The sequence below is a fragment of the Stylophora pistillata genome, chromosome 9 (genome assembly GCF_964205215.1).
Source record: "Stylophora pistillata chromosome 9, jaStyPist1.2, whole genome shotgun sequence".
Taxonomy (NCBI): Eukaryota; Metazoa; Cnidaria; class Anthozoa; order Scleractinia; family Pocilloporidae; genus Stylophora; species Stylophora pistillata.
Window position 1 is genome coordinate 4395694 of NC_142527.1, and position 11955 is coordinate 4407648.

General features: G+C 39.4%; 1 protein-coding gene across 1 annotated transcript; it reads left to right on the forward strand.

Moving 5' to 3' along the window:
• The first annotated feature begins 2559 nt into the window (after positions 1-2559).
• LOC148722873 (uncharacterized) lies at positions 2560-11780 on the forward strand. The gene is made up of 3 exons (XM_088733426.1): positions 2560-2955; positions 5756-9267; positions 10577-11780. Exons 2-3 carry the CDS (start codon positions 5941-5943, stop codon positions 11426-11428), a joined length of 4179 nt encoding a protein of 1392 aa, XP_088589552.1. The 5' UTR covers positions 2560-2955; positions 5756-5940; the 3' UTR covers positions 11429-11780.
• The last annotated feature ends 175 nt before the right edge of the window (positions 11781-11955 follow it).

Below are 11955 nucleotides of genomic sequence, written 5' to 3' on the forward strand. Positions count from 1 at the left end.
TCCCGCATCGGTCTGGTCAGCCACGAACGTGCCTGCAGCCGATGTCAACGTGGGCAACCTTTTTAATCTTCGCTCGCGAAGTCAAGCCAACACTATCAACACCACACTATCAACAATGGAGGATTAGATGTGAATCCAATACCCTCCTTTCTGACCATGATAAACTTATTGGGCAGCAGTAGATATTACTTTTCCTGCTCCTCCTGCCCCCCCCCCCCCACTCCCACCTACCCCACCCCCCACCTACCACCTTATTTATTGTTGAGTGACACTCAACAATAAAAAAGAAAACAAAGCTCCAATGAGCAAAATGGTGTAACAAGATTAAAATGGGTTAGGAGAAAGTACTTAACACCAAAGGATAACCTACAGACAGAAATAATTCCGTAAAAGATAGGAAACAAACAAAGTACTTGAAAACAGGAAATTGTGTGACAGAAACTATCAAAAATAGTGATTGCTACGCGAGGCATGAATTCAACAAAGACTACGAGCTAGGCTTAATATTACAACTTGAGCTAATACAGTATAAAACAGTGAAAGGGGAAAATGAAATCACTAGTGTAATGAAGCCATAATTTGGTACAGAAAACACAGGAATCATTGCAACAATGGATTGGAAGTAGGTAAGCAAAATATTACAGTTGCTATTACGAAAACAATTGCAGTTTATCATTAGCAGAGAAATTACATGCTGTGTGACAAAGGTCAGAGTAAATAAATAAAATACAGTTGTAAGATAAAAGGAATATGTGGCTAAACTAAGCAAATTCTAACCCAAAAATCACTACAAAAATACAAATGGAAACAACTACATGCTAAGCTTAGGGCTCGAGCAAACATAAAATACTGAAACATACCAAAAGCTAGCAGAGCTTACAATCCGCCTTAAGGGCACTCTTAGGAAGGCAACAAATCAACTGAACTTACCGAGCAATGGTTGTAACTTATAGTAAAATACAGGAAAAGGTAAAAATAACTTAAAACCAAATATGGGCTAGGAGCGGTCAATTAAACAGGAATTACATAAGGGAAATCGGTGTTTACTCTTACACAACAGGACAAGGGTAGGTACAGGAATAATACAATTAACACATTACTAATACAATTAACACATTACTAATACAATTAACACATTACTAATACAGTTAACACATTACTAATACAATTAACACATTACTAAAATTACTGACAAATCACTAAAATTCCAGAAAATAAAATAAACAGAGGAACGAACATGTCTTAAGTAGAAAATAAGCCTAAGTGACTCTGTCACACTCATGCAAGGCCTTGTTTAACGGTATTTCGTTTTCCTTCCTTCAATTCACTCAGTCGTCTCACGGGTGTAAAACCACTGTTAGAAAGAACTTGATCCCAAATAAAGTCTACCTTGCTGCGATTGGGTAAAAATGTTTTCCATCGAAGTAAATATTTTTCAAATAACTTAAGTAGCTCCTTTTCTAGAAACAAAAAAAGGACGCTCAGTTTTAATAGAAAGTTGCAGACCAGCTCAAATCAATCGGTGCGAAGCAATTTCCGGACTTCAACACTCCAGGAGTACAGGACACCAAACTAATTGACTGTCTCGTCCTTCACGCAGTGTCTCCAAAAACATTTTCACTTTGGAAGCTTGAACTTCAGTCGAGTTCATTGAACGTGATGTGTTCTTGCTCCAGAACTAAAAGTGAGGGCGATATTACTCCCAAAAGAAAGGGAAATCGCTTCGAACACATCATGGAGATTCATCATTTAGCAACACTCCGGGCTGAGGAGTTATATTTTCTTGAGCATAATGGGGAAAGAGTACCATAGAACCCCGTACATTCATTATGCATGCCACTTCTTTGTCTTTCACAACAAACTTTAAAAACAAAGTCTACTAGTCTGAATGCATAATTAATATATGGGGTTATATGGTACTCTTGCCCATAATGGTACTATAAAAATTTCCAGCCCTAACTGGCAAGTCATCTAACCCCTTTCTCAAGCAAGTAACTTTTCTCATTTGTTCTCGTGGCATTGTCAACACCGTGTTGGAGCCCGCATTATCGTAAATGTAAACATGAGTAATACACTCTGCCCAAGCGTGTAGGTGGGATTTAAAGGATAAGCCAGACCACCGAGGAAGAAACGAACGCAACGCCGCTTTAATGCTAGAATTCTGCTGCCATCATTGCCAGTAATGTACTCTTAAAGCGGTGAGTACATATCTCGTCGAGACAATGACCAAAAATCTTGTCTTTGTCCGATGGACTTTATATGCGAAATAATAACAGACTTGAATTTTTCTAAACCCGGAAGTGTGACTAGCGACTGTGTAGATTCCACACGGTAATCAATTTTTCTTTTTTTCAAGGATTTTCCTTGATACATTGATATGATCAGCGGGCGACACCCGAATCAATTTCAACCCAGAGGCAGTTCCACACTTTGTAGCTATGAGGGTTACTTTTTGTTATTAATGAGGTAAAAGTCATTCCTCTATTTTCTTCTCCGACAATATCTTTTCGGAGCTGTAACATGCATTATAAAATACGCATCCGATCCAGATATGTTAGAAATAACGGGAAAAAATAGTTTCGCTAAGAAACTATGTTGTTCTTCTTTAGACAGGGTCAAGACTTGTCAGCTAACCACCGAAATCTGGAGAGTAATCTTTTGTGTTTGTGGTTTGACTGCGGGTAATGAAGAAGTTTTCATTATCTGTTAATGCTGTCGCATTAGATTAGTACGGCGGCATTTAGTTTAAATTTTGTCACCAGTCTTCGCTCGGACAAGTGATGCATGTTTTCGCTGTTCGAGACAAGGTTGTACCAAGGCCAACCTAAACGAATTTCAGGGCGTTAAATTTGCTTTGAGGACCTTATTGTCAACGGTTTTACTCGACCTATATAAACGGAAAGACTAAACGGAAACGGAGGGCGATGTAACAAGGAACCTAAGGAGTGATTAAAGGTACAAACAATTCTACGAGGCCGAGCGTTTTTAATCTTTAGGACAGTATGTATTACCAACAGTTACATTATCATTGTTTTAAGTTACATGTTTGACTTGCGCTCTGCAAAGTAACTTGAACAAAATGGGAGAAAAAATCGCAGTCCATTTCGGATTTCCAAAACTGGTTCAGATACAACAGATAACAGTATAATATTCATTTCGCTCGCTTGGTTGTATGTAAACATTCCGAGGTTGAGACGGACGCGTTTCCAAGTATGACGCATTTTTGCTTCTGAATCGACAGTTACAGATCGGTTAGAATCTTTATCAGGGAGTATTTCAGAAGGAACTTTACTCAATAATTCCACAAACAACCGACAATCAACGTAAGGAACACATAAATGTGAACAAAGATAAAAGCTGCGCAATTTCCCCCTCGGCATATTCTTTTATTTTTTTTACAGTGGTTAGGTCAGATTTTCATTAGTTCAAGTTCTTAGCTTTAGGCGCGGCAGTGAGAAAATGAAAAAGAGACGGCTCAAGCATGTAAAGGCATGGCTTAAGCTCTAATCTGCATAAAATCTCGAAGCAATGGTAAATTTTCAGCCGTTTACTTTGACATTCTCTTTCAGACTTGATAAAAATGTCAAGCCTTCACTTAATGTTTGCCACAAGCGATTAAAATTGTGGTCACGTGACCAGTTATCTTGCTTTGATTGGGTTAAAGGAAATCAAAATAGGCGGTCGAAATGGCCTACAATATATTTCAATTGAGTGTTGCTGAAATTCTATGGTTGTTCCCTACTGATTCTATCCAGAAAGGTTGACGGGGATTTGCAGTTTAAGAGATAATGAACTAAACACGTCACGTGACACAATTTTTCTCTAAATATCTTGTAGAATGCAAAATACTTCTATTCCGGACAGGAATCATTTCTTCATAAAAAAAAAAAAAATAGCATTTTGCGTGATCATAAATAGTGATCATGATGAATTAATCAACCCAACATTCTCAAAGATTAAACCAGACATGAAATTACGGGATCTGCATTTTTTTTTATTTTTTTGGAGTTTTTTGTTTCCTTATATTTATAAGTGTTTATCGTAAATCTTACGGGTGATACCAAACTCTTGGATATGGAACATGAAACGGAAAATAAATAGTGATCCTCCGCAAAGCACTGTAATTACAGAGCATGATTTTTTTTGCTGTGAATGACTAGCATCAAGTTGCACTCACGTATTAGAACTCTAGAAACCCAATTCTCTCATCTCATTTTCTCTCCTCTATTCTTTGTTTTTAATTTCAGCCCAGTCATTACGGCTTCTCTTCTCCGTTTCTCGCTCCCAGTTATAATTTACCTATTATTTATTCCACTTTTCCCTCGAGCGTTTTGTATTTTCTACATACTTTAATTTTAAAAAGAAAACATTTTGGTTCCTTTCCGAACGATCATTTCTGCAAAGTGTACATGAGATCCCTGCAGTGGAACTAGCTTGAGGGGCTTCCCCTCATAATTTTGCTGAAAAATATTTAACGGCTAATAAGTCCTGCCAGTAGTGACATGACACACTTGGCATCAATTTAAACAGGCCGTGTATCCTTAATAACCAAAATAAACAAATAGAGGCAACTTTAAAATTGTTTTATTGACTTGAAATAAGAAGGTATGGCAAACAGTTTACTCACACACTCGCTACAGCGCACTGATGCATTCTGGGTGATACCAGAATGGAGATACGAGTACCTTGATTACTGGAATACCATATTTGTATGGGGAATACACGAGTGCGTTCACTCCTGCAAGCGCACTGATGCATTCTGGGTGATACCAGAATGGAGATACGAGTACCTTGATTACTGGAATACCATATTTGTATGGGGAATACACGAGTGCGTTCACTCCTGCAAGCGCACTGATGCATTCTGGGTGATACCAGAATGGAGATACGAGTACCTTGATTACTGGAATACCATATTTGTATGGGGAATACACGAGTGCGTTCACTCCTGCAAGCGCACTGATGCATTCTGGGTGATACCAGAATGGAGATACGAGTACCTTGATTACTGGAATACCATATTTGTATGGGGAATACACGAGTGCGTTCACTCCTGCAAGCGCACTGATGCATTCTGGGTGATACCAGAATGGAGATACGAGTACCTTGATTACTGGAATACCATATTTGTATGGGGAATACACGAGTGCGTTCACTCCTGCAAGTGCATCTGAATCAGCTTTGATAATCGTGAGCGTCACCATCAACTCAATCATCGATTACATTAGCTGAAATCTTTTGCCAAAGGACATATGAACCTTGCATGTAGACTTAATTAGCTCATTGATATATTCTGTGTGACCCAATATTACAGAGCAATTAACCGTGAAACCAGAACTGGCTGAGGTTCGATTCTTCGCGGGCAGAAGTATCGGAATTTTCATTGTCCAATAGTCATTTGTTTAATTTTTAATAACATTAAAATAATTCTGAAGAAATATCAGGCACTGCACTTTGAATTTCGCTTACAATGATTCTTACATCAGCTAGATGTAATTTCGGTGTACCTTTCGTTTTCGATTCTGTTCACAGCATATTATAACTTCACTGCACGAAGTGAAAATTCACCTATGTCTCCATATGCTGAAGGTCTAAATGAAATAACTGTCCTCGATGTTATAAAGTCCTAACCTTAGTAACGAACATCCAAAGTAAGATTTTAAAATGACAGCTATCGCATCAACGAATCCTCTGATCATTTAGTACAGTTATTACATTTAGGTCTTCTCATCAATATGTCTATTTCCTGTTTTAGGTTACTTTATTTTGTATTTGGAGTACATGTGATTAAGGCTTCAAACACCAGGATCACAATGTTGAGTTGAACTACGAACTGAACGAAATGATCCAATTTTCACACACCTGATAAAATTAAAAAGGCTTTCACGTCATTTCCGAACAAAGTTAAAAAGCTCAAAAGAATGTCGTGACAAAGAGACGATGGCCTGCCCAGTCTATACTCAAGAGCAGCTAAACTACTTCAGAATTTGTCACCTAGTCAATGATCTTTTACCACAAGAACTGCGATCTATTTTTAAACAGCAGTGGGACAGTCAATACCGGACAACGTTGGGAGAATGGAACGATACACCTCAAAATGGACTGGACTTCTACAACAAGGAATCTCCCCGGAGACGAACACGAAATGCTCGTCTGCTGGAAACAATAAGAAAGGGAAATAGAGCAAAGTGGGATTGCACTACACTCTTTTTTGCAATCCTTTACTCTGATTCAATTGGCCGTGGACTCAGTGCAGATGTTCGCTCGAATGTCAATGATCTCAGAGAGTTTCGCAATGAAGAGTTCGCCCACATGCCACAGGGTCAGCTGTCAGATCTACAGTTCAGAGCTGCCGTCCATAAAGTTGAGATTGCATTTCGGTTTCTTGGTCTCTCCACAACTGAAATTCAAAATATCTGCAAGCAGGAAAGTTTCCCAACGGATGAGCTTCGATGTGTTCGAGAAAGCGTTCAGAGCCTCCTCCAAGAGCTCCGCGAAGCCAATTTTGATCTACAAACCTCTGAAGAACAACGTCGGTCCCTTGTAAAACGATATCAATTCCTTGAAGAGCAACATCAAGTCCTCGAAGAACAACATCACGTTCTTCTACAACAGAATCAAGTCTTTGACCAAAAGCATCAAGTCCTCGAAGAGCGACACCATATCCTTGAGGAGCAGTTACATAATGAAGCCTTACCATTCTGCATTCTTCCGCCCAAACCATCCCACGAAATCGCATCTCGCGAGAGTGAGGTTGATAAAATAACGAAACAGCTTGAACGACTTAGAGAAGCAAATGGAAATGGTTTGAGTTACTTATATATTTCGGGTAATCCTGGAAGTGGTAAATCTCAACTAGCCGGTATGGTAGCTCAGAAATTCTACGAAGCAGCCAACAAAGACCTCAAAACCCCGATGTTCGTAATGACTCTAAATGCTGAAAGTTCAAAAACGCTCTTGGAATCGTACGCTTCTTTAGCAAGATATATCAAGTGCCCTGAATACACTGTCATGTGCACCTTAAACTCAACAGAGATGCAATTTGAAGAAAAAATTGACAATCTAAGGGATTCAATAGCAACCAAAATTGCTCTTTACGGATCTTGGCTCTTGGTGATCGATAATGTCACAAGTTTATCTGACGTTCATGATTTTCTCCCTTGGCCTGGAAATAAACAATGGAAGAAAGGCCAGTTGCTTATAACAACACAGAACACTTCATCTATCCCCTCTGAAAGCTCCTTTGCCTCTCACATCTCAGTGAGTGTGGGCATGGCGCCCACAGATGCCTGTTGCTTTTTAGCAAAGGTCTCTGGGATCAGACAACAAGGAGTTGAAGATAAAGTCGCGAAGGCATTAGATTACCAGCCCCTCGCGTTGGCCAGTGCAGGTGTGTACGTCAAAAAGATTCGTGAGAGTAAAATTGATAGAAACTTTGGATGGAAGGAGTATTTAGGAAAGCTTAACAAAGGTTTGCGAACCCTTACTGAAAAAGAACTCACACAAACTAATCAGAGCTACAGAAAATCCATGACTGTGGCAACAAGGATGGCCATTGAAGGAGTTATCAACGATGATAGTGTTGTGAAAACCACCTTTACTTTCTTCTCGTTTTGTTCACCTGAACCCTTGCATCTGGACATCGTTACGAATTACATTTTGAGTGAAGAGAAACATTTGGAGAGAGAAGAAGTTGCTCTTCAGATCCAAGGTTACTCACTTCTTATGTTCGAAGAAAGACAAAATGGAGTCTTTGTTAAAGTGCATCAAGTTGTGCATGAAGTCAGCAAATCTGTGATCATCGACTGTCGGGGACCTGATGAACACGTTCAAATTGTTACACTAGCTGTAAAGTCATTCAACCAATTCTTAGACACTCGCCTTCCACGCACTTGGTACGACTTAGACTCTAAAAGTGACAGTAAGCATCTCATTCCACATTTGAACTTGTTTGCTGTAGAAGTTGAAAATGTTTTCCTTCACAAAGATAAATTTCAAGTTTTCAAGGAGGGTTTTTCCAAAGATTCCAGAGCGGTGAAATATTTCAGAAGACTAGGAGAAATCTGCTGGAATCACCACGAATTTGTGAGCGCAAAACGTTTTTGCGACTCAGCTTTGAAAGTGGTCGAAATGAATGAAGGCTTCGTCGGTGTAGATCATGCTGATATATGTAGCCTATTAGGCATGATCCTTCTGAAAATGGGTGAACTACAACATGCAAAAGAGAATTCTCAACGTGCTTTAAAAATCAAGCAAAAAGAGCTTGGACCCGAACATGTTGACCTGGTAAATACCTATAATTGCTTAGGTCTTGTTCAGCGCAGAATGGGTGACCTGCAAAATGCCAAGAAGAATCATGAACGTGCTCTGGACATTCAGCTAAAACATCTCGGACCCGAGCATGTTGATCTGGTTAATACATACCTTCATCTAGGAAATGTACAGTTCGAGTCAGGTGACTTGAATCAGGCCATGGAGTTTTACAATCGTACTTTGAACATCCAGGTGGAGAACCTCGGCCAGGATCACATTTTTGTGGCGGTTTCATTTACTACCATGGGTACAGTGCAAAGTAAATTGGGAAACTTCCAACAGGCCAAGGAGTATTATGAAAAAGCTCTACAAATTTGGTTGAAAAAGCCTGGACCCCAACATGTGAATGTCGCGCGTACTTACTCTGGCTTGGCTAAAGTACAGCGTAACTTGGGTGACCTGCCCCAGGCCAAGCATTGTTGTGAACTTGCCCTAAATATTGAAATGAAAAAGCTTGGACCCGAGCACGTCGATGTCGCAGTTACTTACTCCAACTTGGCTGATGTACATTGGAAATTGGGTGACTTGCAAGAGGCCAAGGATTATTATGAACGTGCTCTGAACATTCTTTTGAAAAACTTTGGACACAAGCATGTTGATGTCGCGTATATTTACCATAACCTGGGTAATGTGCAGTATGACTTAGATGACCTTCAACAGGCCAAGGCTTTTTATGAACGTGCTCTAGAAATTAAGTTGAAAAAGCTTGGACCCGAGCATGTTGATGTCGCACCTACTTACTCAAGTCTGAGTAATGTGCAGCGTGACTTGGGTGATCTGCATCGGGCCAAGGAGTGTTGTGAACGTGCTCTAAACATTCGACAGAAAAAGCTTGGTCCCGAGCATGTTGATGCCCAGCGTACTCGCAATCAGTTACGTAATTTGCAGTCTGCCTTGGACGGCCTGCAATGCGGCAGGGAACGTCGCGAACGGAGAAAATACTGCGTAATTTCTTAATGATATTCTTATCACGACAGTTTGGGGGAGACAAACAACGAAAAATTTGTAACATAAAGTTTTAGATGTAAGCGTGGATGAATTTAATGTAAAACCCTAATGAATGTTCTTGTAAGTAAGAAAACCCTTGGTGGTGCAATTCGGTTGTTAATTTCCTCAAGTGACATGTCGTAGTTCAGTGAAGCAGTTTGCGAAAGAGCATTTACAACCTTGTGTCTCTGTAAAACATTTTTTAGGACCTGACCAGAGATAAGGCAAATAATCATAATGAAGGAAATCTGCGTGTAACTAAGTGTTTTTTTTAACAGAAGTGCTTTCAGGACAAAACTAGACGTGTAAATATAGTTAATCTGATACGCTATTCGTTGAAACGAACATGACAATTAGTCTATCTAACACAACGAATATATGAAATTGTGCGAGGATCGTGCACAAATGAATTAGTCTATCTGTTCAGGGAACGATAGTTTCTTATATAATGATAATAATAATAATAATAATAATAATAATAATAATAATAAAACAATAATAATTTAGCAATGGACATTCCACTGGGTGGCTCTTCTTATCCACTGTTTCCAGATCGAATTGGAATTTGGAATGTTGGTTTTTTGTGGAGGGAGGAATACCGGGGGACCCGGAGAAAAACCCTCGGAGGACGAGAACCAACAACAAACTCAACCCACATGTGACGCTATGTCCGGGAGTCGAACCCGGGCCACAGTTGTGGAAGGCGAGTGCTCTCACCACTGCGCCATCCCTGCTCTCTGTAAATGTTTGAAAAGTTTAAGGCTCTTATAGGGGTAACTAAGAAGCGAATTGATGCTGGTTATTGCAGTTTTTCAGACAGGGTATGTAGATATGAATGATAATTCATATCTACATACCCTGTCTGAAAAACTGCAATAATTTGGATATATCAACAAAGTTGAAGTGGTAAATTGGCCACCGTAACGATTACAAAAGCTGACGTTTCGAGCGTTAGCCCTTCGTCGGAGCGAAAGATTAAATTATTTCGTAAATAATTTATAATTATTATTTCGAAATAATAATAATTTATAAATTATTATTTCGTAAATAATTTATAAATTATTTCCAAATTATTTCGTTACTCCCACCGACGCAGCCCCAAACAGTTTTTTTCGAAACTATCAGCCTTTATTCATTAGAAAAACTGCAAGACAACCCCAGGCACTTTTGGTCTTTCCATTCAATGAAATCTAAATCCAAGCGACTGAATCTGTTGCGTCAATTATTCTTCATCTGATCTAACTTCTAAGACTGAGCTATTCAACAGTCATAATGTTTCATCTACAAAAAGTCTCAACTTGATGTTAGCTTGTCCTATCCAGACGTTATAAATCCGAATTTGCTGTCTGATTTGTGTGTCTTAGCCCTTGATGTTCAGAAGGCCTTGTCCAATATTAATCTTAACAAAGCACCTGGACCTGACCAACTGCCTCCCCGTATTTTGCGAAGATGTGCAGAGGAACTATCAACACCCTTGGCGCGCTTATTTAATTTATCATTAAGATCTGGTGTAATGCCAAAGCTATGGAAATCGGCCAACATTACTCCTGTACATAAAGGTGACAAAAAGGAATTGGTGGAAAATTGCAGATCCATATCACTACTACCAATTTCTGCAAAATGTTTTGAGAGATTTGTATGTGACGCTATATATGATCATATTTTTCCCCATTCAACCGAATGGCAGCATAGCCTTGTCAAGGGTAGGTCATGTGTGACTCAATTGATTTTGACCCATTATCACTGGGCCAAGGCTCTTGATGACGACTGTCACGTGAATGTTAAATTGGGTGATATACAGCATAAATTGGGGGACCTGAAAAAGTCCAAACAGTATTTTCAACAAGCTTTAGACATCCAGTCGAAGAAACTTGAACCGGATCATATTTATCTCGCGCTTTCTAACACCGACTTGGGTGATGTACATCGTGAATTGGGCGACTTAGAACAGGCCAAGGAATATTTTGAACGTGCCTTAAATATTCGAATGAAAAAGTTTGGTCACAAGCATGTTGACGTAAAGCGTAATCAAGATCAGTTGTGTGAGGTACAGCTTGCCTTGGATAACCTGCAACACGTCAAGGAACGTCAAGAACGTGCAAAGAAAGATTGCTGTGCCATTTCTTAATGGTATTCTTTTTGTCTAGATTTTGTTAGAAATTGAAAAAAAAAGGAAATTCCCAGAAAAAGTTTTTAGCCGCACTCCAGGAGAGATTCATTGTTAACAGCCAAGTGACTGTCCCTGTAAGTAAGAAAGGTCTTTGTGGGACCATTGAGTCTTTAATTTCCCAAAGTAATAGGTCGTAGTTAAGTGCATAACTATTTTAATAGGCTATTCGTCTGGCAAGAATGATCGTATTGCAGGAAACCCACGTGTAACTATTGCCTTTTCAAACAGAGGTGCTTCAAAGACAAAATGAGACGTGTTCATAATTAATCTGATGTACTCTTCGATAGAATAAACATGATTATTCCAGTCATCTGGGGGACGATTATGACTGACCTAGATGCTAGGAACAATTATTTTCTGGGGGGGAGGGGGTGGTTAAAGAAAGAACATAACCACCATTGCCGAGCTAATACACTTCGCAGGTGGAAGACTTTGATTAAAGGAAAATCCGCACAACTTGAGGCGGAATTCTTTCTTCCACTGTA